Source organism: Phyllopteryx taeniolatus, chromosome 13 (assembly GCF_024500385.1).
Source record: "Phyllopteryx taeniolatus isolate TA_2022b chromosome 13, UOR_Ptae_1.2, whole genome shotgun sequence".
In the NCBI taxonomy this organism is placed as follows: domain Eukaryota; kingdom Metazoa; phylum Chordata; class Actinopteri; order Syngnathiformes; family Syngnathidae; genus Phyllopteryx; species Phyllopteryx taeniolatus.
In genome coordinates, this window is record NC_084514.1 from 17814259 (window position 1) to 17841282 (window position 27024).

Below are 27024 nucleotides of genomic sequence, written 5' to 3' on the forward strand. Positions count from 1 at the left end.
ATTACACTTGAACATGGAATAAAAATTCTTAAAACAGACATGGGAATTTATTTAAATCACGGGATTTCAGTCAAACAAAAGATGGACTTGAAAGTCCAAATTAAAATCATGGAAGCACGCATTGAGATGTAATTGAAACATGGAATTTAAATCATGGAAACATTGAATTAAGATTTAAAAAAACATGGACAACACTTATGAAAACAAGAAATTAAAAGTCATAAAATTAGGTCATATTCGAATACTGAAGTAAAACCATTGAAACGTGGAACTCAAGTCAAATGAAATCATGGAATTCAACTAATGAAACATGGAAATTAACTCCTGTGAAAAAATGTTGGAATTAGAGGCAAGCGAAATCAGAATTACAAAAGTCATGAATAATTAATATTATATGGAAACATGCAATAAAAATTAATTGAAAATTGGAATTCAAACATTTGCATACTAAAGAAAACGCTCAACAATCAGTGAAAAAGTCTGCAGAGGGAAACTCTATTGTGGTGCGCACTCCAGTCCAGCAGGTGGCGGCCATGCGCGTAAAGCACCCAAAAAACAATAGGGAAGCAACAGCAGCAGTAGAAGAAGGAAAGCCACGAATGGAAATTACAGTATGTAGTTGAGTCGTGGCTGTAAACGTTCTCACTTGTGCTTCTCCAAACTGTCAACAAACTTCTGTTCTTCGTTTGTGGGATTGAAGACAAAAAGTGTGAAGAATTGTGTCGTTCGCCGCCTCTTTACTCGGTGAGTTGAATGAACTTCGACAGTTAGCACACAAGCTAATAACAACGAATGACACAAGAGCCATGAGGCGACATTTTGGTTTTTATTCAGGATTCGAGGACGCTTTACTGTACGATGTTTAGCGACTTCATGATCATTTAAAAAAAAATTGATATATGACGGGCGGCCGGGATTTGATCCCAGGTCCCCAGAGCTGTGAGGCAGATGTGCTAAACAGTCGCCCACCGTGCTGGCTGAAAGAAACATCAAGAACATTCAATGTATAAATACAGCCCAATTCCAATGAAGTTGGGACGTTCTGTGAAACAAATAAAAACAGAATACAATGATTTGCAAATCATGTTCAACCTATATTTAATTGAATACATTACAAAGACAATATATTTCATGTTCAAACTGGTAAACGTTATTGTTTTTAGCAAATAATCATTAACTTAGAATTTTATGGCTGGGACAGGTGGCAAAAAAGACTGAGAAAGTTGAGGAATGCTCATGAAACACGTGTTTGGAACATCCCACAGGTGAACAGGCTCATTGGGAACAGGTGGGTGCCATGATTGGCTAGAAAAGGAGCTTCCCTCAATTGCTCAGTCATTCACAAGCAAAGATGGGGCGAGGTTCACCTCTTTGTGAACAAGTTGCATTGCTTAATATAAAACATGATCTTGAACTTCTGGATCAGTTTGTCACTTTGTGACATTCGAAATGTCAGAAAATGAGTAAAACTAATCTTTTTCACCCGATCTCGATCAGCTGAAGATCACATGATCGACCCCGATTTTCGATTGTGTGTTCGGATGGGGACATCCCTATTTAAAATTGTCCAAATTCTCAGAAGTTCAGCCCCTCCACATTAAATATTCTGATTTCTGTCGTCCTCCATGAAAGCAGATTATCTTTGTTTTTTCAAAATAAGGCATTTGCAAACATCTGCTTTTACTTTGGAGGACAGTGATCAATGTTTTTGCACACGTTATGGAACAAAACAGTAACTGAATTATAATCAATTCATGTCAAATTAAAATAAGGTGCACTTTTTGAATTAAGGGATGGAAATTATAAAATGTTTTCTATCTGATTAATCAAAAAAATTAATCGACAAATGAGTCGATTCTTAAAATAATTGTTAGTTGCAGCCCTAAAGAACAGTGTGCCACAATGCATGCTGGGATACTTGGTTGACATGTTACTGCGCTGATGTCATCAATGGGAGGAGCTTAGGCAATGATGTCATCATGACACGAAGACTGGAAGTCAAAATACTTATTTGGGCTCTCCTGTTCTGTAATTGGTCAGCTGCTGTGAGCGAAGATCACGTGACCCGCTCAGGTTGGCAACCATTTTGTCTTGTTTCTCTTCTCAGATGCTAACACTTGTGCTGCGACGCGTGTCGCGTGTCACGCCCGTGTCATATGTCAGGCGCTACTGTCGCAACACCTTACCTGTTCTCACTCTGTACACCAAGGTAATGTGCATGCTAATGCTAGCACACCGCCCTTTTTACCTGTTCTCACCTTGATCACCATGGTAACGCTAATGCTAACACACTCTTACCTGTTTTCTTATACACAAGGTAACACACACATGCTAATCATAACAGCTAACCCTTTTACTTGTTGTTACTCTTCACCAAGATAACACAAATGCTAATGCTAACAGACCCACTCCTTATTTCTGGTCCTCACACTGTACACCAAACTAATGCTAATGCTAACACCCTCTTTACCTGTCTGTCTTGTTCTCATTCACAGTGGGGCTCATTCACTAACCGTGCATTAGCACAAATTTGTGTTTAAATTGTGCGTTCGCACATTTGACGTAAAAATCTGTGATTCATTAATGTGTTCGTACTTGAATTGGTGCCGACTGCGAAAAAAATTAGAAACTCCTCAGACCATGCGTACACACAAATAATGATCAGCTTTTTAAAAATGGTTAAACACATCTTTGACATCTTTTACTCCAGTTGCACAACGTATTGAAACTACGGTCATTTCTAAAATCTGTAATGATAATAAGTGAAACCCGGTAAATGTCCTAAATGAGCGTGAAATGGACACGTCTCGTCACTTTAACCCTTCAAGTATGTGCTGTACGTGTACGTACAGTGGACCCGCGTACTTGCGCTTCGGCAACCGCGGATACACATATCTGCAGATTTGTTTCCTTTTTTCCCCCCAATTTTTTTCATTTTCAATTTTTAAAAAAAAAGAAAAAAAAATTGGGGTGGCAAGTTCAAGGATTCTGTGCAAGCGTAAAGCATTTTCTTTTCACCACTGACTGTTTTCTGCTCCTTCGTCCGCCGTTGCCTTTTTTTGTTTTTGGGTGTGTCTGTTTTGTTGAACAATTGTTGCCTTTTAATGACTTATGGGTCTGATGAGCGCGACCTACACCTCCGTATTGCGCTGACGTCAGACACGTATCTGATTTATATCCACAAATGAAAGAGGCCTGCGTCGGATTTGGAAAAAATCTAAATTGTACTGTTCACGCTGACGTAAAAAAAATCAGATACGTCAAATCGGAATTGATCCGCAATGTGGACATAGCCATCGATGCGCCCGACGGATGTCCTTTTATAGGGAAACGCGGCTCACGCTTTATGCAGTTTGCAGCTCGGCGGGCACAAGCTCGTCATTTAAAATGAGTTCTGATGCACTAATTAAACTGGCCGGTGCGCACGTCATGAATCCGGCGTTGGTTTTGCGCAAAGTAAGAATGTTTCTACGAATGTATTATGCCCAATGTAACTCGCACTTGCTATTGCCAACAGTCAAACGGGGAACTTATGTTGTCACGCTTTACCAAGATAACATTTATGCTAATGCTAACAATTCCTCCTCTTACCCGTTGTCACTGTTCATCACGGTAACTCACACATGCTATTGCTAACAGCACCCCGTTTCCCTTCGGTTATTCTTTACATCAAGGTAACGTACATGTTAATGCTAACACTAGCAACGTGTCAAGTGGCTGCCATCTTTGTGGAATTGAAAAATAATAAAATCATTCGGACAAGGGGATCCCCGAATAGCAGACTAAATGAAAGAGTCGAGGAGATATATTGAAAAATAATCAAATTATACGGTTTTACTCAAATTTGAAGGCGTTTTTGGATCATATTTTCTAAAGGCGAAAAACCTAATTTCTCCGGAAACCATCATGCGATTTTTCCAAATTCTTTGTGCATTGTACTTTGGTCGAGGTGGCCGTTCCAAGCTGACTCGGCTTTCTGACGGACGTTTTTTTTGGGCAAATCTTGTCATGTTGCTGCTAACACCTCCTCTTTGACTGTGGTCTCGCTAGTCACTAAGGTAACACACATGCTAATGCTCACAGCTCCCCCTTTTTCTGGTTATCACTCTGTTCACCAAGGTAATGCGCAAGAAACTTGCTAATACTAACGTTTCATTATGCACTGGCAACACGCTAATGCTAACAGTGTATTACTATCCAGAGACATGCTAATGCGAACAATTTATTTCGGCATTGCAGCATGTTGTTGCTAGTCTGACAAGTTTAAAAAACAAACAACATTTGGGCTTCATTTTGAATTTTAGCATGGTGCTTGCTAACATTGCTAATGTCGTTTATTCACTAGTAAAGAACGCTAAGCGCTACGTTTTGGTTTTAGGATCCGTGCCCTCTGTGCGACAAAGCAAAAGAAGCGCTGGAGCCCCTCAAACACAAAGTGAGCGGTCGCAAATTCTTCTGAAGGAATGCATGAGTGAGTGGTCGCTGACATCTGTCGCCTGCTACGTGTCAGTTTGTCCTGCAGCAGGTGGACATCGGTCGCCCGGAGAACCGAGCGTGGCGGGACAAGTACAAGTGGGACATTCCCGTCTTCCACCTGAACGGTCGCTTCGTCATGAAACACCGATTGGATGAGGACTTGCTCCGCAAACTGCTGGATGACCAGCACGGTGACCGATCGTCTGACAAATGAATGAATAAACACACGAAAAAGAAAGCGTCTTTTCCTCGCCTCTTTCACGCCGTCAGCCCGTGAGCCAAAATCGCTAGCGCGATTGACAGCCCGTCCGGCCAGCTCATCAATATTTCAGCCGGTGTGTTGCCGTGGCAACGGCGTTTCACCGCAAAGCAGCGGGCGGACGTCCGACGGGCGGTGCGGAACGTCTCCAGCTGCAGCTGCGCTGTCAGTAAGACATTTTGCCGGTCGCCATCAGTCACTCATTCGGTCATTATTCACTGCCATTAGCAGGTTGCTAAATGCTAATTTCAGGCGTGAGCGCCAGGTTGTTCGTATCGGCCGTGAAGGGTGGCACCCGACCTCACTCTGCTTCATTTTCCACACAAAGTCTGTTTTGATTATCACTACCCGCTTCCCGAACCAAGTCTGCGCGCGCTGTATTACGATGGAGTAGTCCAGGCGTCGGCAACCTTTGGTACGTGTGCCACAGGTGGGACTCTGGCATAAACACTGGCACGGTGGGTGTTCAGCTGCCGATGACTTTCCCATTCATTGTGTAGTAGGAAGACTTTAGGACCTGGGGTGATGGACCTGAGGGGGCGTGCCGTGTCCCGCGCGGCGTAGCAATGCAGGGAAAGTTTGTGCTGTTCGGCGTCGCGGTGAGAAAGCACCTCGGGAGAGGGGCCGGCGGAGTGATTCCTCAGTGCTAGGTAGGCTTGTCCCGCAGCAGGTGGACATCGGTCACCCGGACAACCTAGAAAAACACTACTGTATATTTTAGGCACCGCGGTCGCGGCCACTCCGCCGGCGGCCCGCCATCTGAGACGGCGGAACCGCGCTCTCCCCTCTCTTCGATTTGGTTTTGGGGCTGAAAAACTTCAATCGGCACTCCCCCTCCGCACTGACGATCGGTTCGCCGCTAAACTTGGTAATGGAACACTTGTTTAGAAGAAAATTTCAAACTGGCACTCCGTCCCACAAAGGTTGCCGAACTCTGGACTAATCCATTGCGTGAGAAGGGAGGGTGAAGGACTCAAACACATCAAAGAGTGAGCGTTTTGATGATGATGATATTTTTTATGTGACTGTGAATTTTAGTATTACAAATCAAAAGTAATTGCTATAAAGTGAAGAAAACTATGAATCCGTTTTTATGAGATGTGTTTTCCAAATGGTAAGTCCGCCCCTGTTAATATCTGGAGTTCACATTATGTTGCACATATCTGTTTTTTGGGTTTTTGAATTTTCCTTTTTCCAGAGAGTTCTGGAGAGTCAACATGGACGCCAAGCCAAGAGCTCAGAGACTCTCTGGTGGACATGTACACAGGTACACAACTACAACACAACAACACCTCTACACAACTACTACACACAAAGACATGGACACGACTACTACACGGCAATTGATGTACACAAGTACACGACGACAACACAGCTACTAATGTACACGGGTACAAAACTTAAACTTGTGTACACAACACAACAAAAAGGTATACAACATGTAAACAGGTACACAACTACAACAGCAATTGATGTACACAACTGCAACACATGTACAAACGTACAAAACTGCAACGACCTCTTTAATCGGAGGCAATGGCGTCTGCAGGAATACTTTTCAGGTTCTCGTGGACTGAGGTGTCATTCACGTTATCTACGTTACGTTAGTGTGTCGAAAATCACACGTTTATAGGATTCAGACAGAAAACTATACGGACGTGATTTGCTATTATTGTTCTTGTTTTCTGTGAAGTTTATGAAGTAAATCTGACGATGTGCTTTGACCCAGGAAATGAGACGGCTCGAGCGCACGCCGCCTTTGTTGTTTAAAGCTAGCTATCTTAGTTAGCTTGGCGGCAACAGTCATATTTCAAACTCAAAATCACTGGATGATCGCAATTTCAGCCAGTGCTGCTGATCATATGCTAAATTACTTTGGGTTTTGACTATTTTTAGTGTTGTTGGCACAGTATTTTGGGGAAAATATCAATGACGTTCTCAAACAGCTGCCGACGTCTCCGTTAGCTTGTGACATAGCACTTTGCTAATCTTTCTGGGGTCCACATTTAAAACAGTACAAATAATAGATTAGTATAGTACATCAATGTAGTGGTTACACATGATTCATTAATACAGTAGTTACTCAATGTACATGCTACAGAGTGAGCAAGTAAACAACATTAACACAAAAGACAAGTTAATCATTTGCAAAGATATGAAATCAAATACTGTTAAAACAAAAAATGCGTTTGAATCCTCAAGCGGCACCTCTTGGATGAAAAGAGTATCAAGTGGCTCTAATCAAACCAAACAGCAGGAATGGCAAACTCGCAGTCCGGGGGCCACATCCGGTCCGCCGCATCATTTGACGTGGCCAGCGAAAGCAAATCATATGCGTCAATTCTGTAATTCTTTGCTAAAATCGGTACCAAAATTTCACATCGTAATATGTCAAATAATAGCATTGAGATGTTGCAAGCATTTAACAAAAACAATCTATGTATTTATTTACTCTTTGTTTTTTCAATGTTTATAAGCTGTTGTTTTTCTTTGTTTTTAAATGCTTTTAATCATGTAAAGCACATTGAGTTACCGTGTGTATGAAATGCGCTATATAAATAAATTTGCCTTGCTTTGCTTTTGCTGCTATTACCGGACCCCTTTTTACAGTAACTTGAAAACTATTATCCTTGACTTCTGATTTTATCTGTCATTTTGTTGTGTGTATATATTACTATGATCGAGTGACGAAACATTTACATATATAGTTTCGTGGTCATAACGACCCTCGGAGGGAAACCGTAGCAACAACGTGGACCGCGACCAAAATGATTTTGACGCCCCTGCTTGAATGGTGCAGTAGTGAGTGAGTTCGTCCACTAAGTGGCGCTGTGCGTCGTAACATCAGCAGCAAACACTGCAGGAAACCAGAGAAACTCCTCAAAATAAGACAAAGCTGAAGCTTATTTTTACATTCGGAATTGATTTGGATCAAACCTCTCACTTGTTGAATTGTTGACTTCTTGCGCGCTGTTAGTCAGAAACATCTTTTTCCTGCCAATCGTGACGATTAGTTTCCGTGGCAACAACGTTGTTTTCACTGACCTTGATTTAGTAGGAAGTACATCCACACATAACTTTATGACGCTTGTCAATAACCACACGTATTGATCAAAGCACGCTACAATCTAATGAAAAGGCTGAGAGTGAATTGGGGGCTCGGGAAGCTTTTAATCTGCATGCTGGGTGGTCCACCGCGCGTGCACACACACACACACACACACACACACACGCTTGCATTGTATTTGTTGTGTTGGAGAGAAGGATGCCCGTTTCGTATTTGAAGGGACTGAATTTTGGGCATGTGTTGAAGTGTGTCTGTGCTCTTGTGTATATTTATATACTCTAAATGTTTTTATACCTACACAACCTGTTACTACTCAAATCTCTTTGTCATGTTGTATTTAAACATTCTGAGTACGCATGTAAGCGTGTCTGCAAATTTAACTTGTAAATAATTATTAGAAACTGTAACACTTTAAATATATTAAAAGCACTTTCTCACTTCCACTTTATAAGTTAGGCACTTGCTGTTTTAATGTGGAAAGTGTGAATTTATGAATGATTTTCTTCTTCTGTCTTTGTTGATATGTCCTGTCTGTGTTTGTAGTCACCTGCCAAAGGGCTGCAAATGTAAATGAGCTGTATGCTCATTTACACGAGTCCTGCACTGGTGTTCACGAATGTGCATTGTCCCTTTTTAGATCATTCAAATTTCATTTGAATGTCACGTTCAATGTGCGGTTGTGTCCTAGCACGTTATGTTGTGTATAAGCATGTACACTGGTCGTGTGTTCTAATGCATGCCGGTTTTCTAGTACGCCGCGTCCTATGTGAGCGTTCTGCTCGACATCACATCTAATAACTGTGCAGTTCTTCTTAAAGTGTGGGCTCCCTCGAGTGGTGTGCGGCAGAAACACTGCGCAAGTACAGTTCAGTTGTGCAATACATTTGCATTTCGTCTTTAAGAACAGTCTTTTTAAGCATTTATATAGCTGCACATTTTATTTAACTTTTTATGTGCAAAAGAGTTTAACTGAATCGTTATCTAAGTAGCCTCCCCCCCCCCACCCCTATATTAAACGCAGCATTAATGTTTAAACTGCATAATGTTACAGTGGCTTACAATAATGTTTCTTACAAGCGTCGTGTGTTCTACGTAAGTGTGTTGTGTGCGCTGTCAATCGGGCATTAAGTTGCATCGTGTAGCCGATCGGGAATCGATAATCTGCGATGCTTTATTTGCGTTGAGTGAGACGACGGTCAGACAGAAGCAAACGCCGAAAGACGTCTGCGGCACGTGCTCGTGCGTGTTTGTGTGCGTTGTTCTTGGTCCTGTCGGTATGGAAATTCCGGGCAGCGGCGGCACGGCAGGAAAGATCAGAGCTGGATTGTGTTGGATTTGAGCTGAAGCTTATTTAATCAGCTCCACACCGTCATTAATATTCATGCAGTCAGCTGGAAAACACAGCAAACTTCCTGCTCCGCCACCGCCGCCGCACAAAATATATTAATCAAGCTTAAAAAATTAATGGACTTTAGTTTCTATTACGCCAGGAGGGGGGGAGGGGGCGGCAACCCCGCCGCCTCCTCATTGGCTCACGGAGATTGGACCCCCGATTGGCCTTTGCGTTTCCCCTTTTTTCCGCACATTTTCCCATCTTTGACGAGACTTCAAAGCGGGTGCGAAGCGTGAACGCTCATTTAGAAGGATTTAAACATCCTTGGTGAGCCCGAGGAAACTGTTCACATTAATCACAAACCCGCACACACCGCACGGACACTTTCAAAGTGACTTAAAAGTCCACAACCCAGACCCCTCCACTACCACCGTCAATCTCACTACCACAACCGCAGATAAGACCAGCACCAGAGACAAAGCCAGAACCAGGTACAAGACCAGAGTGAAAACTTTGACCAGGAACTAGAGCAGTTTCAGACAGAAGATAGGCCCGGACTCAAGACCACGATCAGAGTGAGACCTTCAACTACGAGCTCAGACAGAGGACTTGTGTAAGAGACGACGAGACTATAACCACACTGACGACATGCCCCGAAGACCAGACCAGAATGAAACTTGGACCAGGGACAAGACCAAGTTCACATATGTCTTGAATCAGAGAAAAGACTACGACCAGACTGAGCACTTGGACCAAAGACGAGACTGAGACCAGAGTGAAAATTTGGCCCTGGGTATTGTAAGGAATTTCTAAACGAGGCCCGCAAATTCCCCAGACTGCCTCGAGAAAGGAAAAAAGGAAGAAGGAATTTCTTCTTCCTGGTTTGGTTGGTGATCTTGTCCCCAAATAAAACCCTGATGAAATAAACTTGTCTTTTAATAATTATACAACAAGTAGCTATGGTCGAGTAGAAGACGCTGGACTCTCTTCCTTCTCTCGTGGGAGCCGGAAGTCGAGTTAGCATACGTTTCAGATAATAGTTCCTTCTTCCTTCGCTGGGCAGCCCCTCCTTCTCAAACCGGTTCTTGCCTGTTCTTAGCCTGAATGTTATCAGCATGTCTGTAGTGCAAGACTAGTATCTGGGACAAAATCAGTGTCTGACTAAGGACTTGGACCAGAGATAAAACCAGGACCGGATTGACAGCTTGTAGTAAAGACTGAGGGCAAATTTGGACCAGTGTACAGAGCAAGACCAGACTGAGACCTTATGACTAGAGACGGGACTAGAATCAGCGACAAGACCAAACTGAGGCCTACAACCGGAGACAAAAGCAGGTCCAGATTGACAAGTTGTAATAAACAAAGAGCAGAGTGAGAATTTGATCCAGGGAAACAAAAACAGGATCAGACTGAGGACTTTGACCAGAGACAAGACTAGGATCAGAGACTGGACCGGAGTGGTCAATGAACTGACGCACAATTGCTACCCCGATCTGACTGGTTGTTCCTGTTCTGACCTGACATGAAACTTCTAAATAAATTGTCACAGTGTAATAGTAATGACATGAATCCATAGTAGTATAGTATATTCAAATCATAATAATTGTCCACGTTGTCAGATAACCCTCAAGTGAACGCGGAACTGCGACGGCGACTTCCTTCACCTGGCCAGCGTCCACTGAGCCCTGTCCACAATTCCGGTGCGGAAACATCTGACGGGCTAGTGGGTAAGGAAACTTTTTCCAGAACCTTCTCAGAATTTTGCTCCATCTCGCCCCTGTTTGTGTCCCAGTCCTTCAGGTTCCCAGTTCTAGCACCGTTCCCCTTCTAGCCCAAGGAAGGACATCTTGCCCGGCGTCGTCCAGAACGTCGGCAGGCGTCGCGGACATGGAGACGGACAGTGGACATTCTCTACCTGGTCCTGAGACCTGGGAGGGTCCTGGCGATCCGACACCAGGAGGACTCGATGTCAGCAGGTGAGCAAACCCAAAGGTCAACCGCTAACAGGGTGCTAACAGGACACCAGGAGGTTGGTCAAGCGCAAACAGGACCAAGGTCGCAAAGGGGAATAATGTACATTCCCAGTAAATTTCCATGAGCGACTCGGAGAGGCTGACATGTATTGTCGGAGACAAACAGGAACAGGTTGTTTATTTGGTACTCATGTCCTTTTTGGAACATGAAACAAAGCACACTGACCAAGTAGCAAATGTAAAAGTCTTAAATATGAATATATGCTGCTTTGATTTTTATTTGTTATTTTTGTATGTGTATGAGGGTGCAACATTTGCATGGGTATTTATGTGTAAAAATACAATACATTTTGTCTTACAAAAAATCCATGGGAAATTCAGAATTTAGAAAATATTCCAAATTGCTAACTTTCCATGGGAATTATGGAAATTAATTGCGAGTTAAGGGTAATTTAATGGAATGGTATTATATCCAAGGGTAATCAAGAAGATGCTAACAGGCCACAAATCCACAGCTTAAGCATTAACACAGATGCTAACGAGGCGCTATCAGGACACAAGCATGCAGGTCAAGTGCTAACAAGACGCTAATCTGTCTGGAGGAGAAAGATGGATCATGGGAAAGGTCCCTCCCAATCCAAACAATAACACAGTCGCAATCACAAGAGCGACACGTTCATATTGAACAATCCTGCCGCGCTTATTAGACGTTTGATTAAACTTTCTTCCTTCTGGCGTTGTCGTGACCTATTAAATAAGAGAGTTGATGAGCCGCACACCGAAAATAGGAGAAGTAAAAGTTAGATTAGACACACTTGATATTAGAAACACTCAATTAGCATGGCGGCCATGTTATTTACCCGCTTCATTATGGCAAGAAGCAGCAGCCTGACCTTTAAGGTGATATGAGAACATTGATGCTGGCGCTTTTATTAAAGACGACTCACTACTGCCAACGTGCCACCTCGCGTCTACCAAGGATGACGGTGTGCGGGTCAAGCGCTAACATGATGCTAGCAAGATGCCAGCACGTAGGTCGAGTGCTAACGGGAGCACATGACAAAAACAAACCTGCAAGAACCATCGAGAATCTAGATGGGCCAAGATGTAACGTAAACCTGTAAGAACCCAGATGAACCAACAGCGACCTACAAGGACCTACAACAACCATCAAGAACAGAACACAAACGTACAAGAACCAAAAAGAGCTGTCATGAGTGTACAAGAACAATCAACTACCAAAAACAGCCTTCAAGAACGGAAAAACCAACCAACACAAGCGTACAAGAACCACCAAGGACAAACACAAACCAACAAGAGGCACTGAAGTCAAAGAAGAACCACCAAGGTCCAACAAGAACCACCTAAAAACCTACACAAACCTACAAGAACTGACAGCAAGCACACGGGTCGCTAACAGGACCCGAGCGCACAGGTCAAGCACTTACAGGACGCTAATATGGCGCTAACAGGTCGAGCGCTAGCACGACGCTAACAGGCTACAAGCAACCGCTTACTGGGCGCTAACAGGATGAAAAGACAAAGGTCAAGCGCTACCAGGCCGCTAACAGGGACAAGCGTATCATGGGAAATGATGTATTCTCGTCCGTGTGGTCAGCTGACTCATCCAGTCGTGTCTTCCAGCGGCCGTCGGGACGTCGCCGTTGGTCGTACGGCAACCTGCGGTCAAGCCCCGCCCCTGTACGTAGAAGACGACAAGGTGTCTCTGTTACTCCGAGAGTTGGATGCACTGAGAGACGCCAACGAGAAGGTTTGAAAGGTCCACACTCATCTGACACGCCGCCGTCGCCACGTCCGCCAACGCCTGACTCCACGTAAACGAACACCCGACGACTCTGCTTGCATTAGCACCCGACTGCGTGTATCCTATGTAACACCTGACTGTACATACATGAATACCCATCTATGAACATCCGATGACTCGAGAGTCCGCAAACGCGAAGGGGAACATCTGAATCTGCGTCCGCGAACACCGAACGATGCCGTGGACATAACCGCCTGACCCCGTGGCTGTGAACACACCGCTCGTCGCACACCTGACTGTGTCCACGAACACAATACTTGACGTCCATGAACACTTACAGTACGTCTCTGAACACATGACCCCACATACTGTACACAAAAACCTGTACTCCACATAAACTCCTGAGTCCACATCCATGAAAATTCGGCGTCTATGAACACCTGACTGTGCGAAGTCCACGGACACCCGACTTCACAGGCACACAATTCTGCATCCTGCCGCCACATCCATGAACACCTGACTCCACATAGATGAACATGTGCATCCACGAACCCCCCAACTCCGCTTCCAAATGACTCTCCGTGCATGAAAAGCCGACTGCGCATCCCTGAACACCTGACTTTCATTTCAGCTGCTCGACCGGCTGTGCCTGAAGGAGGAGGAGCTACAGAGGAAGGAGGTGGAGCTGATGGTCAACACAAACGAGGCCAAAGCCTGGGAGAGATCTTCAGGTGATCGCCCCCACCCCAACGAATGCTCTGGTCCTCACATCGTCCTCACTGAAATTGTTGTTTCGTGTCTCTGCAGAGTTCTTGGACGAGTTGTTGAGCGCTCGCAAGGACAGAGACGAGGCTATGATGTCACGAGTCCTGTTGGCCAATCAGGAGCGAGATGAGGCCTTACGACACGTCGCTCGACTGCAGCGGGCCGCCGAGTAAATGCGCACACGCACACTGTGTCGGTCCTGCGATTGACAGGTGGTGTTTAGTCGAGCGTGACACGCACGCTGCAGCAACTCCTCATTTTACAAAGAACAGTTCTTATTTCTAGTCAAAACTCATCTGATTACAATTCAAAGAAGAACTTCTCACTTATTTCAGGCTAATTTTCACTTGAAATAAGTAATCAAAAGTGTCACTGGAGTAAGTCTTTTTTTTTATCTGATTACAAAGAATTTTCTCTACTTATTTCAAGTGAAGTTTTGCTTGAAACAAGTGAAAAATGTCTAAAAACAAAATCTTAATTTAAGAGTGATGAGTTTTATTTGAAGTGTAATCAGATCCTTTTGATTAGAAATGAGATTTTTGGTAAGATTTTGAGTTTATGCAGTGCACACGTTCAAAATAAAAGCCCCGTTTTGGATGCCCGCACACACACACACACACACACACACACACATAATAATACATATGTTCTTGGGATAAAGCGAAAGTGTCAGTTCTGTGATTTGGTGCAGTGCAACGAATCACAGAAATGTTCCTAGCATATTCCCTTCAAAATAAAATCGTTGTCAAAATAAAAGTCAGATATCTGGTCCGCCCAAACACGCGCACAGTACATGTAGCAACTGTATTTCGGTTCTAGAGATAATGTGTATCAGTCCTGTGATTGACAGCTCATTAAAATCCAGTGTTGCTAATCACATTGTTTCCGCTGGATGCTCGTCAAAATAAAAAATGGGTTTCAGAATAAAAGATCACAAATCCAAGTTGCTATATGAGAATCAGTGATTAAGACAATGAATCAACATAGTAACAAATAAAAGCGTCAGATAAATAAATGCTGCTTAGCATTGTTAGCTTGGAGACTTTAGCTTGCTTGTGTGTCTCAGTCCTGTGATTGATAGGGGTGCCCTTCAAAGTAAAATGCTTTTCAAAGTAATAGTCCCATATCAGATATTAAAAAAACCAAAAACTTGGCGGGTTAAAAAAAAAAAAAAAGTATATTTGCCACGTTAATATTCAGAATTGTCTTATTTGTTTATTTTGTGACAAGTGTGTGCCGCGGCCAATTCTTGTTCAAAAGCTGTGAAATGAGCTCTCGTCAGCCGACGAGCTGCCAAATAGACACGCAAACCTAATTAAAGATTGAACCCCCCATCACACACACACGCGTAACCCCGCCGCACACACAATCCTGAACACACACGCGAAATTCCCCCCAGCCCAGGATGAGGGGTGATTGATATGGCGGCCGCAATCCTTTTTATGAGGGAGCGAATATGGACGATCATGTTCCATCTGTCAGGGCTATGTGTGTGTGTCTGTGTGTATACAGTATCTTTTAATGTGTGTGCGTGTGTCTGTGTACTTTGCTGATAATTGTGCGATGTCTATAAAAAGTGTTTCTGTCAAATTGTTACTCCACAATTTGACGCACAGAAACTTTTCCAAAATGAGGATTTAATTGTTGCTCGCACGCTTGATCCGAGTAATGGTGGCGGCTGAGTGCATGCGCGTGTGCGTGCGGCGTGAGGCGAGCTGCCGAGCTGTAAGCGCGGTGTTAGAAGAGCTTTATTGGAGGCGGCTGGTCTTTCATTACCTGCTGTTCCCCGCAGAGCGGCGCCGCGTTGGCCATCTTATTACAGTTTATTACAGCAAAATAGCGCCAGCCTCAATGAAGAACTTCCCTGGAGGAGGACATTGGATCGTAATCTTAGCACCTTCGCATCCACCGGCGGAACCACCGAGAACCTATGTGAACCACTGACAATATTCAAGAGCCTCCAAGAACCTTAAAAAAAAATTTAAAAAAAATGATCGAGGTCCAAGATGAATCTAAAAGAACCAACATAAAACAAAGAAACGAAGCTGCAAGGACCACCACACATGTGCAAGAACCCAATGAAACCAACACACAAGAAACCACCAAGGTCCTACAGAACCAAAAAAGGCCAGCAAGAACCTACAAGAAAAAAAAGACATAAACATAGACAACCCTACAAAAACGATATAGAATGAAATAACAACCAACAGTACCATACAGTGTAAGAACCAAATGAACTTACAAGATCCAACAACCACCACCAAAATCCACAACACAAACCTTACAAAAACCACCACGATCAAACAAGAGTCAACCTACAGAAAACAACAAGAACTTAGAAGATGGCAAACTTGTTCCTCTTTTTTTACTAAATGAATGCCTTACGTTTTTATATTTGTGTTTGAAATTGCTTTACTCGAAATGTTTGTAGACGAGAAAATGCAGTTTCCTGCTATATGCGCAATATGAGTCGAAGAAAAATACTGTTGATTGTCTACAAGAGGAAACCAATTGGTCGTTCATTATTAAGTGAAGTGTGTCATTTTCTCCTGTGTATTCATAATTGCTCTTTAACCAAGCAAATATATATTTCATCCTTATACTTGATTCTGCCAGTTAGAATACTGGATTGCTAATTGCAGCGCTACTGGGCGCAAATTCTCCTTTGTGACACTTCGGAAATCAAGTTGAGAAAAAGTAAGGCAGCATTTTCATAGAATAACTGGCTGAAGGGGCAGTGAACTAAGTCCCGCCCCCATTGAGGATTGGCTTGGAAGGGCCAAACATTTTGATCAGCCCCCTAGTTTTCTTCGAAAGGTTCAATCTACTTGTTTATCAATTTTGTTTTGATAAATAAATATGGATTTTAAAATACATTGAATATATATAAATGTTGTATATAATATATACATATTCATTCAATCGAAATGTTGTATATATTAACAGAACGAAACTCAAAAGTGTAGGTCTTGCGACTTGCCTCGGGACTTGAGACTGACTTGTGCCTTGCAGAGCAATGACGGAAAAGTCTGTTGCAATGAGGACACCGGGTGGCCAGGCACGCAGGCCACGTTTGCTCTTTTCCTCTGCTGGCGTTGATGCTGTTCCTCAGTGGCCCGCCAGGCGGAGCGATCTTGTACTGTGGACCTTCAGGTCTCGTGACTGTTACTGCAGCACTTCAAGGAGGCCTTCAACAACCAACGCAACCCTACGAGAACCAATCCACAGCAGCCAGCGAGAACTAAAACATACGTACATAAAACATAAAAGAACCACAAAGATCCAAGAACATGCAGCAAAAAGACACCGTGAACCTGCAAAAACCAACACAATCCTACAAGAACCAATCCACAGGCACCAGCAAAACTGACAAGAACCAACCTACAGGATTCAGCAAGAACCCACACAGGCACGTACAGAAATGTACAACAACAACCAAGATTCAAGAAGATGCATCAAGAACCAGTAAGAACAGAAGAACCTCCAGCATGTTGTAATTCTGCCTCCAGGTCTCGTCCAATTGTTAAGTTGTTCTTTGCAGCTGTTTGTCTAACTAAGTCATTCATTTTCGTTGGTTTAGCCCTTTGTTGCAGTCCAGCAAAAACCCAAAAGAACTGAATAACCACACCTCTCATGACCACCATCTCATCATACGTCCGTCTCCTAACCATCTTCTGTGTGTGTCTAGGTGGGACTCGACTGACAAGTTGCCACTTGGAGACGGTGACTTGGTAAAAAAAAAACAAAAAAAAACAAAAACGTTTCATTCTGAGGGAAATTGCACGACTTGTGATCATGCGTTTTGTTGCTGTCCAGGAAGTGGAGGAACTTGTTCAGCGCGTTTGTGACTCTGCCTCCGCGCAAGAAGTGGCTCGGTTCGGCTCGGCCCTGGTCGAACGCGTACGCTTGGTGATGCGGCGCCGTCGCGACATCGCCGCGGAGGAGATGAAGGCCGTCATGGATGAGCGAGACGCCTCGCTCGCCGAGGTCTGGCCCGCTTTTGACATCTTTGTTTGCTTACGAGTCTCTTTGCGTATTTGTGTTTGTCGCTCAGCCTGCGCTGTGGCTCGTCGTTATGGCAAATATTTGCATAAAACAACTAAAGCGCTGCGGATAGATGTTGACTCTCTGCGTGTGTGCGTCTACTTTGTCCTCTGAACACATGAATGACTAATAACAGAAGATCTTTTGTTTTAAGCTTTTTATTGAAAATGTGGAAACAAGCAGGCTAATCAGTATTTGTCAGTAAAGTCGATTTGAATCCATTGAATCGATTCAGGGATGGATTTATTTCTAAGATCCCAAATAGCGGGCGCTAAATTGCGTGTTCACGCTAGCAGGTTGCGCGTGCTCTTGTCGGCGTGTAAAAGTGGAGGCGACCGCCATATTTAAAATGTTTGGCCCTTAAATAGCCCTGATGGGTTTCACCGTGGAACATTTGGGAAAGCACCACAAGTGCAAAATAAAGATGGAAAAACAAACGTATTACTGAGTTTCAGAAAAGAAATCTATCACTCCGATAATTTTAGTGAAACCAGCTACTGTGCAATAGCCATATTTTCAAAGCATCACTTCTGCAACTTTCCTAGGAAGTCACAATGTCCCATTATTGGTGAGCTATGTTTAGAACAGGCCCGCGGGCTACTCGTGACCACATTGGGGGGGGGCTACCTGGTGCCCATGGGCTTCGTGTTGGTGCCCCCTGCCTTAACATCATTCAGAAGATCCAAAATAATATTGCTGAATAGACAATATGTCAGGACCATTTTTGTTTCTGGCATTTCAAAAATGTTTAGATGAGTAGAGGAGCCCGCAAAGAACCAATGAGTAGCCCACAGGCCTGTGCTAAAAATAGCTCACTGGTGATGGGAAATTGCGATGTTCTAGGAATGTTGTACAAGTGCTCATTTGAAAATGTTAACACTGGCACACATAGAAATAAAGTTTTGCATATTGATTATTTTTTTTTTGCTGTCTAATTCTAATTTTGGGGGGAAAAAACACCATGATCAGTGTCTTCACATAAAGAAATGTCATTAATTATTAGTCCATCCATCCATTTTCTACCATCTATCTGAGGTCGGGTCGCGGGGGCAGTAGCTTTAGCAGGGACGCCCAGACTTCCCTCTCCCCAGCCACTTCATCCAGCTCTTCCGGGGGGATCCTGATGCGTTCCCGGCCCAGCCGAAAGACATAGTCTCTCCAGCGTGTCCTGAGTCGTCTCCTCCCGGTGGGACGTGCCCGAAACACCTCACCAGGGAGGCGTAATAACTTATACTTATACTAAAGATAATTTGAGGAAGTGTGTATCAAACGGTTAACCTTTTGCATTAATTAAGTGCTCCAGAAGTAGCTTTCAGTTTCAAAAAGGTTGCTGACCCCTGACCTATCATCTATAATCAGTCCTCCTCCCAGAACCCGCAAGATGGACTGCGCGGCAATTTGGCGCCTTTGGCGGACGCGATCCCAGTGTGCCCGCCGGTTATTAACTCATTCACTGCCAGCCTTCCCAGTTAACTTGGATATTTGACTTTTAAAGCCGTCAATGGCAGTGAATGTGTTAAGTTCAGCTTCCACATCTTTTTGCGCGAGCAATCAGGTTTGCACTCGTTTTTGCACGCACAAACTTTTTGGAAGTCATTTGTTGCAGTTGATTAAGTCGTTCTTTTGAAGCAGTTCAATGAAGTTGTCTAAAAACATTCGTTTCGGTCGATTAAGTTGTTTGGTCAAGTCAGTTGTTGAAATTGATTACCGTTATTTCTCGTGCGCAATTTATTTTGCCCCAAAAATGTCAAAAATCAAAGGTGCGCATTATACATAGGTATAGGGGAAACTGGGAGGGGGGGAAAACTTTCCCATTTTATAAATGTATGCCGCCATCTAGAGGTTATGAAAAAGAGGTACACGTTCATGTCAATATGCCACCGCCACCTCGAGGTTATGAGAAAGGTGTACACTTTCATTCTAATATGCCAGCGCCACCTAGACGTTATGAAAAAGGTGTACACTTTCATTCTAATGTGCCAGCGCCACCTAGAGGTTATGAAAAAGGTGTAGCCTACACTTCCCATTAAACTAAAACTAAATGTGTTTCGCCTGGCCCTTCTAGTTTTCTTTGAAGAATTGTACCCATCTTACAAATTCTCCCCGGGTTATCAAACATATGAGCACAACTGTGTGTTTTCTCATTTAATGAATAAAAGTAGGTCTGTGAATTTCAAAAGAAGAGCAAGTAAATAAAAACAAAGTATTACGTATTCTAATGATGTGCTTAACTTTAGAATAATTCTTTATAAAAAAAAACTAACAAAATACAGATAATACTTCGTTTTGATCATATGGGTAGAAGCACAATCATGCATTGTAAAAATGTATTGTACATAGGTTGAAGGGTTTTCCAGAATTTTGAGGTCAACTTTGGGGCTTGAAATTATGGTAAGTCATTCTCGACGGCGTCTATCCTAGTCGTGTTTAAGTCGTTTTTTAATTTCGTTTGTTGTTGTCGTGAAGTTGTTCGTGCAAGCCGTTTATAAACTTCTTGGAATGAGCTTTTGGTTTGTCCAAGGTATTTGTTAAAATCCTTCATCGAAGTCTGTTGTTTTAGTCGATCGTTTAAGTCATTTGCTGCAGCTGATTGGAGTCACCCCAACTCATTGAAAAACTGCAATCATTTCTTTTAGTCCATGTTTCTTTAAGTCATGGAAGTTGATGGTCGAGTTCAGTCGTTTCTCCAATTTGGATTAAATTGCTGGTTTGTCCGTTGTACCGGGTTGTGGATTTTGTGGTCGTCGCTCGCAATAAATGATCGGTCGCTGACTCTGCCCGACGGAACTTTTCTTCCAAAGCGTGCGACTTGTGAGCGGCGCACACAACTAATCTTTTGTTGTTGTTTTTTTTTTTCTAATATTTCTCGGCGTGACGTGAACCTCCATCTCCATCCGTGCCGCCGCCATTAACCCGCCGGCATCCGGCTCCAGCGCGGCGTTAAGTCCCGCCGGTGTCGGCCGCGCGGCGTCTTTTAACACCCCGCCCCTCGGCGTTAACACCACCCTCCACAGTAACACCTTAATGCCGCCCCGGCGCCTCAAATATGTTTCAAAGCGGGCGTAATCCCCGGCGGAGAAGAGCGAGAACACTCCATGCGAGAGGATTCCTCTCCTCCCCCCCGCTGCTCGCCGTCCCTCGCTCCCTCTCCTCATCTCTCAGGGATTATCTGACGCCGCTGCCGAGACTTGTGGGAAATATTAGAAAAGAGGGGGGCGGAGGGCCGCCGGGAAGGGGGCGGCACGCCTTTATTGAGCTAATGTCAGGTCATTACAAGCTTATTAAATGTGGGCAGCTGCTGCAGGGTTGCCAGTTCCATTCCCCGCCGGTCGGCGCCGATCCGCTGGCTGTTTTCCAAGTCCTTTGTTTGAGTGAAATTCAATTGTTTCGATCCTTCTTGGAAATGGTTGGTTCCAAATGACTCAATGGGAAGAGTCCAAGAAGTGGAAGTGGAAGAGCCCGCAGATGCCCGCAGATGCCCACAGATGCCCACAGAGGCCCGCAGGTGTGACATATTCGCTGGAAAATGCAAACGGGACAATTCCGCTCCTTCAAATTGGAGAACAATCGCTCACGTCTGTACCTTCTGTTGCACAATCGATTTAGGTGTGGCATCTCGTTCAACATATTGTCATTTATTAAGATGTAGCCGTATACTATAATAATGCCGATCTGTGGCGGTAGCTTGTCACTATACGTTGCTGGCATAGATGGCTGAACAGAAAGACATCATTTGTAATTCAGACAAAATCATTTTCAGGTCAATTAAGTGAAATTGGATCATTTCCCGCAACAGACTGGTTGGGAATAACTGGTTGAGACATTTTTTATCGGGGGCTCCTTGAAGTCAACTCTTTCGGCTTTTGTCAAAGTGGGTCGTTTAGTTTGAGCATTCATGTGTAGTTTTCATTTACCAACATTGATTGTTTAGGTTCAATTGATGTTCATGAAGTAGTTGAAGTCATTTGTGGGTCAAGTGTGGGAGTTAAAAATCCCCACCTCAGTGTGTCACTAACGTGTAACTAACACGTCATTACCGTTTGATTTGCAGTGTCGACGTCTGCGACAGGAAGTCACGCGGGAGAGTGAGCGGACGGCGAACGAGGTACACACTCACGACAGTCTTCTTCGTCGTCGTCGTCATCTTCGCACGCGACCGATGTCGTCTTTTGGCCGGGAGCGCTCGGCTCTTCGGCTGGCGAAATATATGACGCGTTGTTGGAAATGTAGCGCTTAACGAGGGGCGGGATTAGCGATTCATTTAACAGCTGACGTTCCATCGGCAGCGAGTGTCATTTGTTGATTGAGTCCGTTATTTTCTGAAAGCCAACAACTATTATTTAATCTCGGTTGGAGATTGTTTAAGTCTGTTTTGTCTGTCCGTTAAGTCCTTCTTTCAGTTGTTTGTCAAAGTCGACTGTTTGTTTCATTGTCAGTTGTTTAATTGGCCTCTTGCGGCCGTTTAAGCGGGTTATCGATCTTGTGCTTTGCGTGAGTTTGTCAGGACGGGCTCACGCCGAAGGTGGCGTCGGGTCGCCGCGGTTTCTTCCTCATCCGCCGCGCGACCTTCAGCCGTCACGTTAAAGGTCGGCTCGCCGGCGCGCCGATGGCCTCGTTTACATATTAGTCCCGTTAATGAGCGGCTCGTCGTTTGAAGACGCTCGTCTGACTCTGCTGGAGAAGACGCGCACTGACCCTCCGTTTCCTTCCTCTCGGGGGCGCGGGGGTCATTAGCGTGGTTGGAGGGAGGGGGGCGTCTCTGTCATCCCGACTGGAGGCCGGGCCACCTCCTCGGAGAACGAGACGCTCGCAAATGGGAAACTGGAGACGGGGAAAGAGGAAACCGGGAACGAGAGGCTGGGAGAGCGAACCCGAAGGTGGCAAACTAGATGCGAAGAAGCAGGAAATGCGAACCCGGCGGCCAGGAGACAGGAAACCAGATTTGCAAATAACAGACGGGAGGAGAGGAGCCAGTGCGCAAGTGGCTAGCAGACACCAGGAAACAAAAGGTGAGGAAACAGGAAATGAGATTTGGAATACGTGAAACTGGAGGCCAGAAAACAGCAAAGAAGAGGCTAGGAAATGGGAGACAAGGGATTAGGTGTCAGGAAACAAGAAGCTAGGAAAGCTAGCACACCAAGCCTCGAATTAATGAGCGAGCGTGCGTGCAAACCGGAGCGTTGCGGATGTAGAAGTCGAACGCCGCTCGATTGCGCGCACAAGTCATGAGTCTCGTAATCTAGCCTTCGTCCAATCCTTTTCCAAAGCGACCTTCCGTTGTTTGCTCGCCGTCGACGTTCGACGCCTTCGCCGAGGTCCGCGGAACCTTCCGGACGAGCCGAGTAAGCCGATCGAAAGCGACGGCACGCGCGCGAATGAAGCCCGATTGGCCGATTGTCTGGCTTTTGTCCGCTCAGGAAGAGCCGATCCGACTTCGGCGGGAGCGAGACGCGGCCTCGCCTGACGGGAAGCGGCCGGAGGCGGAGCTACAGATGCTGCGAGCCAATCGCAGGTCAGACGCTCATCACGTCACGCGTTGTAATGCGATCGTAACGCACGGACCCGTAGGGGGCGCAGTGAGACGCATCGACTTGCCTTCTTTTAGCACCCAGCAGATCGTGAAGGCTCCGCACCGTGTTGATGGGCAGCCCCGGACTCCGCCCCTTCTGGCTCAGCTGCAGCAGCTGAGCGAGGACAAGCTTCGTATGGAGGCGGAGCTTCTGCGCTGCCGGGAGGCGGAGCGAGACGCCCGCGAGAGAGGGCGCAGGTATCTTCGTCCTGGACTCAACAACCCTTTAAAAAGTTTAGCTTCCACAACGTCGTCGCTCTTCCTTAACTCTTCCCATCAAGCGCGACATTCTGCGAACGCGGCGTCAAACACCGATGGCGCCCGTCCGCACGGCCGATCGCGGGGGTGCGCTTACTTTCGCGCCCGCGGCTTTATCGATGCGAAGGTCGCCGTTAATATTCAGAGCGACGTCGCCGAGCTTCGGTGCGCACGCGACCTCGCCCGCCGCCGGCGTAACGAGACTTGCCGTCTCATCGGGCCCAAGATGAAGGGATGAGACGGAGATGAAAACAGATTAAGTCGTCCGGGCTCAAACCCGAGGCTTTCTGCTCTAATTTGGCTGCCAGCGGGGGGGCGGGGCCACTGCCAAAGGAGGCGACTCGCTGAATCGAGACGAGTGTTTGCTCGGGAGGGGGCAGGGGGATGAGTGCTGGAATCTTCTCCTTATTACAACTTTCGCCAACTTCATCACCTCATGCACTCAACTATTAGCATACATGTACTTCTATTCAAAAACGAAAAAAAAAACCAATTTCTTCCGGTTTGAAACTTTTCCCACTTTACGCTTTAAGATCATCCGACAAATGTTAATATCAGACCAATATTATAACCCAAGTGAACTTAAAAAGCTAAATGTAATCATTTAAAAAGAGCATTTTAAATCCACTTGGGTTATAATATTGGTCTGATATTTACATTTGTCGGATGATCTTTGACATGAAAGTGGTGAAACTATGCAAAAATCGAAGAATTTGAGAAGCGCGCCCAATACTTTTTCACAGCATTAGCTCACTTTTGTTTGTTTTCCTTTCATAAATAAAATCAGCTTTTTCTGTTTACTTGGGTTATCTTCACCTGGTAGTTACCTTGTTGGATGATCTTTAACAGCCGTTAGTTGGGAAACTATGCAGAAGTATACGAATTTGACGGTGTATGTGCGCGTCTAAATCGATGCAGTGGCGTGGAGGAAATCAAACGGAGCTGATTAGAATTTGAGTTTGCCAATGTTGTGTTTCAGGTTGGAGCGTCTGGTGGACGTTTTGAGGAAAAAAGTGGGCGCGGGGAGTCTGCGCGCCGTCGTCTGATGGGTTGGAGACGCTCGATCCGACGATGTCATCTTTTGTCACCGTGATCATCATCATCATCATGTGACTAATGTTGTTCATCAACATTTTGATTCCGTCGTAATAAAACTCTGGGTTGTGAAGAAAAAGAAAATGGACCCCCACCCCGCCATTTTTTGTGGTCTCCATGGCGATGCTGGCCAGCTCGCGCTCAACTTGGGTGTCCCCACGCTCCTAATCCCGCCGCACCCCTAATCTGCTTGTTGACAACAAAGACCACCTTTGTTCACGCGCACTTTGGACGGCCGCCACCCGCGCGTGAACGTACTTGCGTGCGTTTCAAGCCAGAGTTAGGGTTTCAAGGAAGGGTTAAGGTTTCAAACGTGGGTCAGCATTTTAAATTAGGCTTTGAAGCCAAGGGTAGGGTTTCAAAATAGGGTTTCAAGACTAGGTAAAGGGGTTAAAAAAGGGGATAAGGTTTCAAATGAGGCTGTAAAGCAAAGGTCAGGGTTTCAAAATTGGGGTTCCAGTTGAAAAAAGGGTTAAGGTTTCTAAGCAGAGTTTGAAACCCAGTTTAGGGTTTGAAATTAGGATTTGAAGCCTGCGTTACCGTTTCAAACCTCGGTGAAGCTTTTAAAAAAGCGTTAAAAATTCAAACATGACCATTTATGGTTTTTATTTAATTCCTTTTTCACACTGAGGTTTAAAACCAGTAGAAGGTTTTAAATTACAGTTTCAAGATAAGGTTAGGGTTTGAACTCAAGCCAGGTTTCGGGCTTTGAACGTTGTTTGCTTAGTTTTCAATTTGGATTTCAAGTCAGGGTGAAGATTTCAAATTAGGGTTTCAAGCCTCTCATCTATCAAAAGATAAGATTTGAACTTCGGGTTTGAAGCCTGCGTTACGGTTTCAAATATATGTGTGTGCGTGTTATTGCGAAAGGAGGCTCTTTTATTGTGAAAGGTTTCTTTGCTCTTTTGGGGTTTGTTCACAATGCTGCGATTGTTGTCTTATTGCACGACATTCATTCCAGTCCCCATCAAAGCCCCCCCGGGGACCCCCCACCCCCGCCCGCCCTCGGCGGCTCCTTCAAAGTTTGCGTCCAGAAGGTGCATGCGGCCTTTTCTTAAACGACGCCGGGGGCCGCCGCCCGGGCCCCGACGGGACCATATGCTCGCTTTTAAGGCCGCAGCCCCCTCAGACAATCGCCGCAGCCCCCACCCCCCCCAACCATCCATCCATTTATTAGTCCACACTTGTACCTTCGCTTTCCATCTGCACCACTTATTAGGAATACGATTTCTTTTCTTTTTTTTTTTTTTTTATGATTATGAAAACAATTACAAGTCGACATCCCAGAATATTCTTGCGAATAAAAACTAATAAAAATGGCAAATTCGCAATTGCATTCCCCCCCCCATAAAAGACCATTTCAACATTTTAAATAGAAAATAAAACAATTCCATAAACGTAATTTTTGGGGTTCTTTATTTGTTAATGTTTGACAAATTGAATTAAAGTCTAAATAAACCCCATAAATGTTATCGAGTCAAATTCAAGGAGAAGTGCGGATGTGTAAATATTTCGTGGTCCTTTAATTCAAATGTAATTCATTTTGTATTATTTCCACAGAACCGAAAATAATTTCAAGTAGCTCAGCACAACTAATGTAATTATACCATATTGTAGTACATTGTATTCATTTATATTATAGTCAAGTAAATGTCTACTTTATACAAATAAATGTTATTCACAGTGTGGATGGAATCTTTTTGAGTGCCACCGAAATGTGTTTGTGTGTAAATGCATCCATCCATCCTCTGTATGGAAAGTGTGTATATAGAGTATGCTACATACTCCATTGTGTATATGCACCATATATATATATATATATGTATAATGTGTGTGTGAACATTTTCAGTTGGCCTAATGACAAAAAAAGTCGTATAATGATTGAAGGTTTTCTCAATGGATGACCTCATTGGTCTTGTATTGATGATGTCATAAATCAATGATTTCAAGCTTGGATGATTTATTTTGGAAAGAATAAGTTAAAACATGCATAAAACACACAAACCTGCTTTTTATTTTCTGCTGGAATTGTTTTTTTTGTCAACGTCATGCACACTATTTGATCTTCACGTTGTTGAGCCATCGTCGTCGTCATCGTGCGCAGCGGTCGCGACCCCTGCTCAGTCCACAGCAACCTCTTCACCTTTCACCTTTTCAAATGTCATGCACATTTTTTTTTTTTACATCAGAAAGGCTGACCTTTGAACCTTTTGGGGAAGTTTTGTAGCCCATTGCATACTGCATAAAAATGACCCTTTTTTTTAAAAACAGAATAAAAAATGTGCCTTTTCCCAAAATGTTTCCTATTGATTGAATTTCCCGAATTTTTGCCACCATTTTCATGTTGACGTTCCACAGCGAGCCGAGGAGAAAGGTTGGGAAATGTCTGAAAATTGTGTGCTTGCCCCCCTCCCCCCTGC

General features: G+C 44.4%; 1 protein-coding gene across 13 annotated transcripts; it reads left to right on the forward strand.

Moving 5' to 3' along the window:
- Nucleotides 1-535: 535 nt before the first annotated feature.
- Nucleotides 536-26901, forward strand: mipol1 (mirror-image polydactyly 1). 13 transcript variants are annotated; one of them, XM_061795301.1, is made up of 17 exons: nt 537-744; nt 2041-2073; nt 4379-4435; nt 4511-4667; nt 5934-6002; nt 10755-10862; nt 10928-11111; nt 12753-12879; nt 13505-13604; nt 13681-13807; nt 17327-17369; nt 17455-17625; nt 21734-21787; nt 22950-23024; nt 23100-23194; nt 23288-23449; nt 24489-26901. In XM_061795301.1, exons 4-17 carry the CDS (start codon nt 4613-4615, stop codon nt 24553-24555), a joined length of 1437 nt encoding a protein of 478 aa, XP_061651285.1. In that variant the 5' UTR covers nt 537-744; nt 2041-2073; nt 4379-4435; nt 4511-4612; the 3' UTR covers nt 24556-26901. The 13 variants fall into 13 exon arrangements, with proteins under 13 accessions (XP_061651294.1, XP_061651285.1, XP_061651286.1 ...); XM_061795299.1 differs by lacking the exon at nt 2041-2073 and adding an exon at nt 2108-2209 and having other exon boundaries at nt 539-744; nt 10755-10835; XM_061795298.1 differs by lacking the exon at nt 2041-2073 and adding an exon at nt 2108-2209 and having other exon boundaries at nt 540-744.
- The last annotated feature ends 123 nt before the right edge of the window (nt 26902-27024 follow it).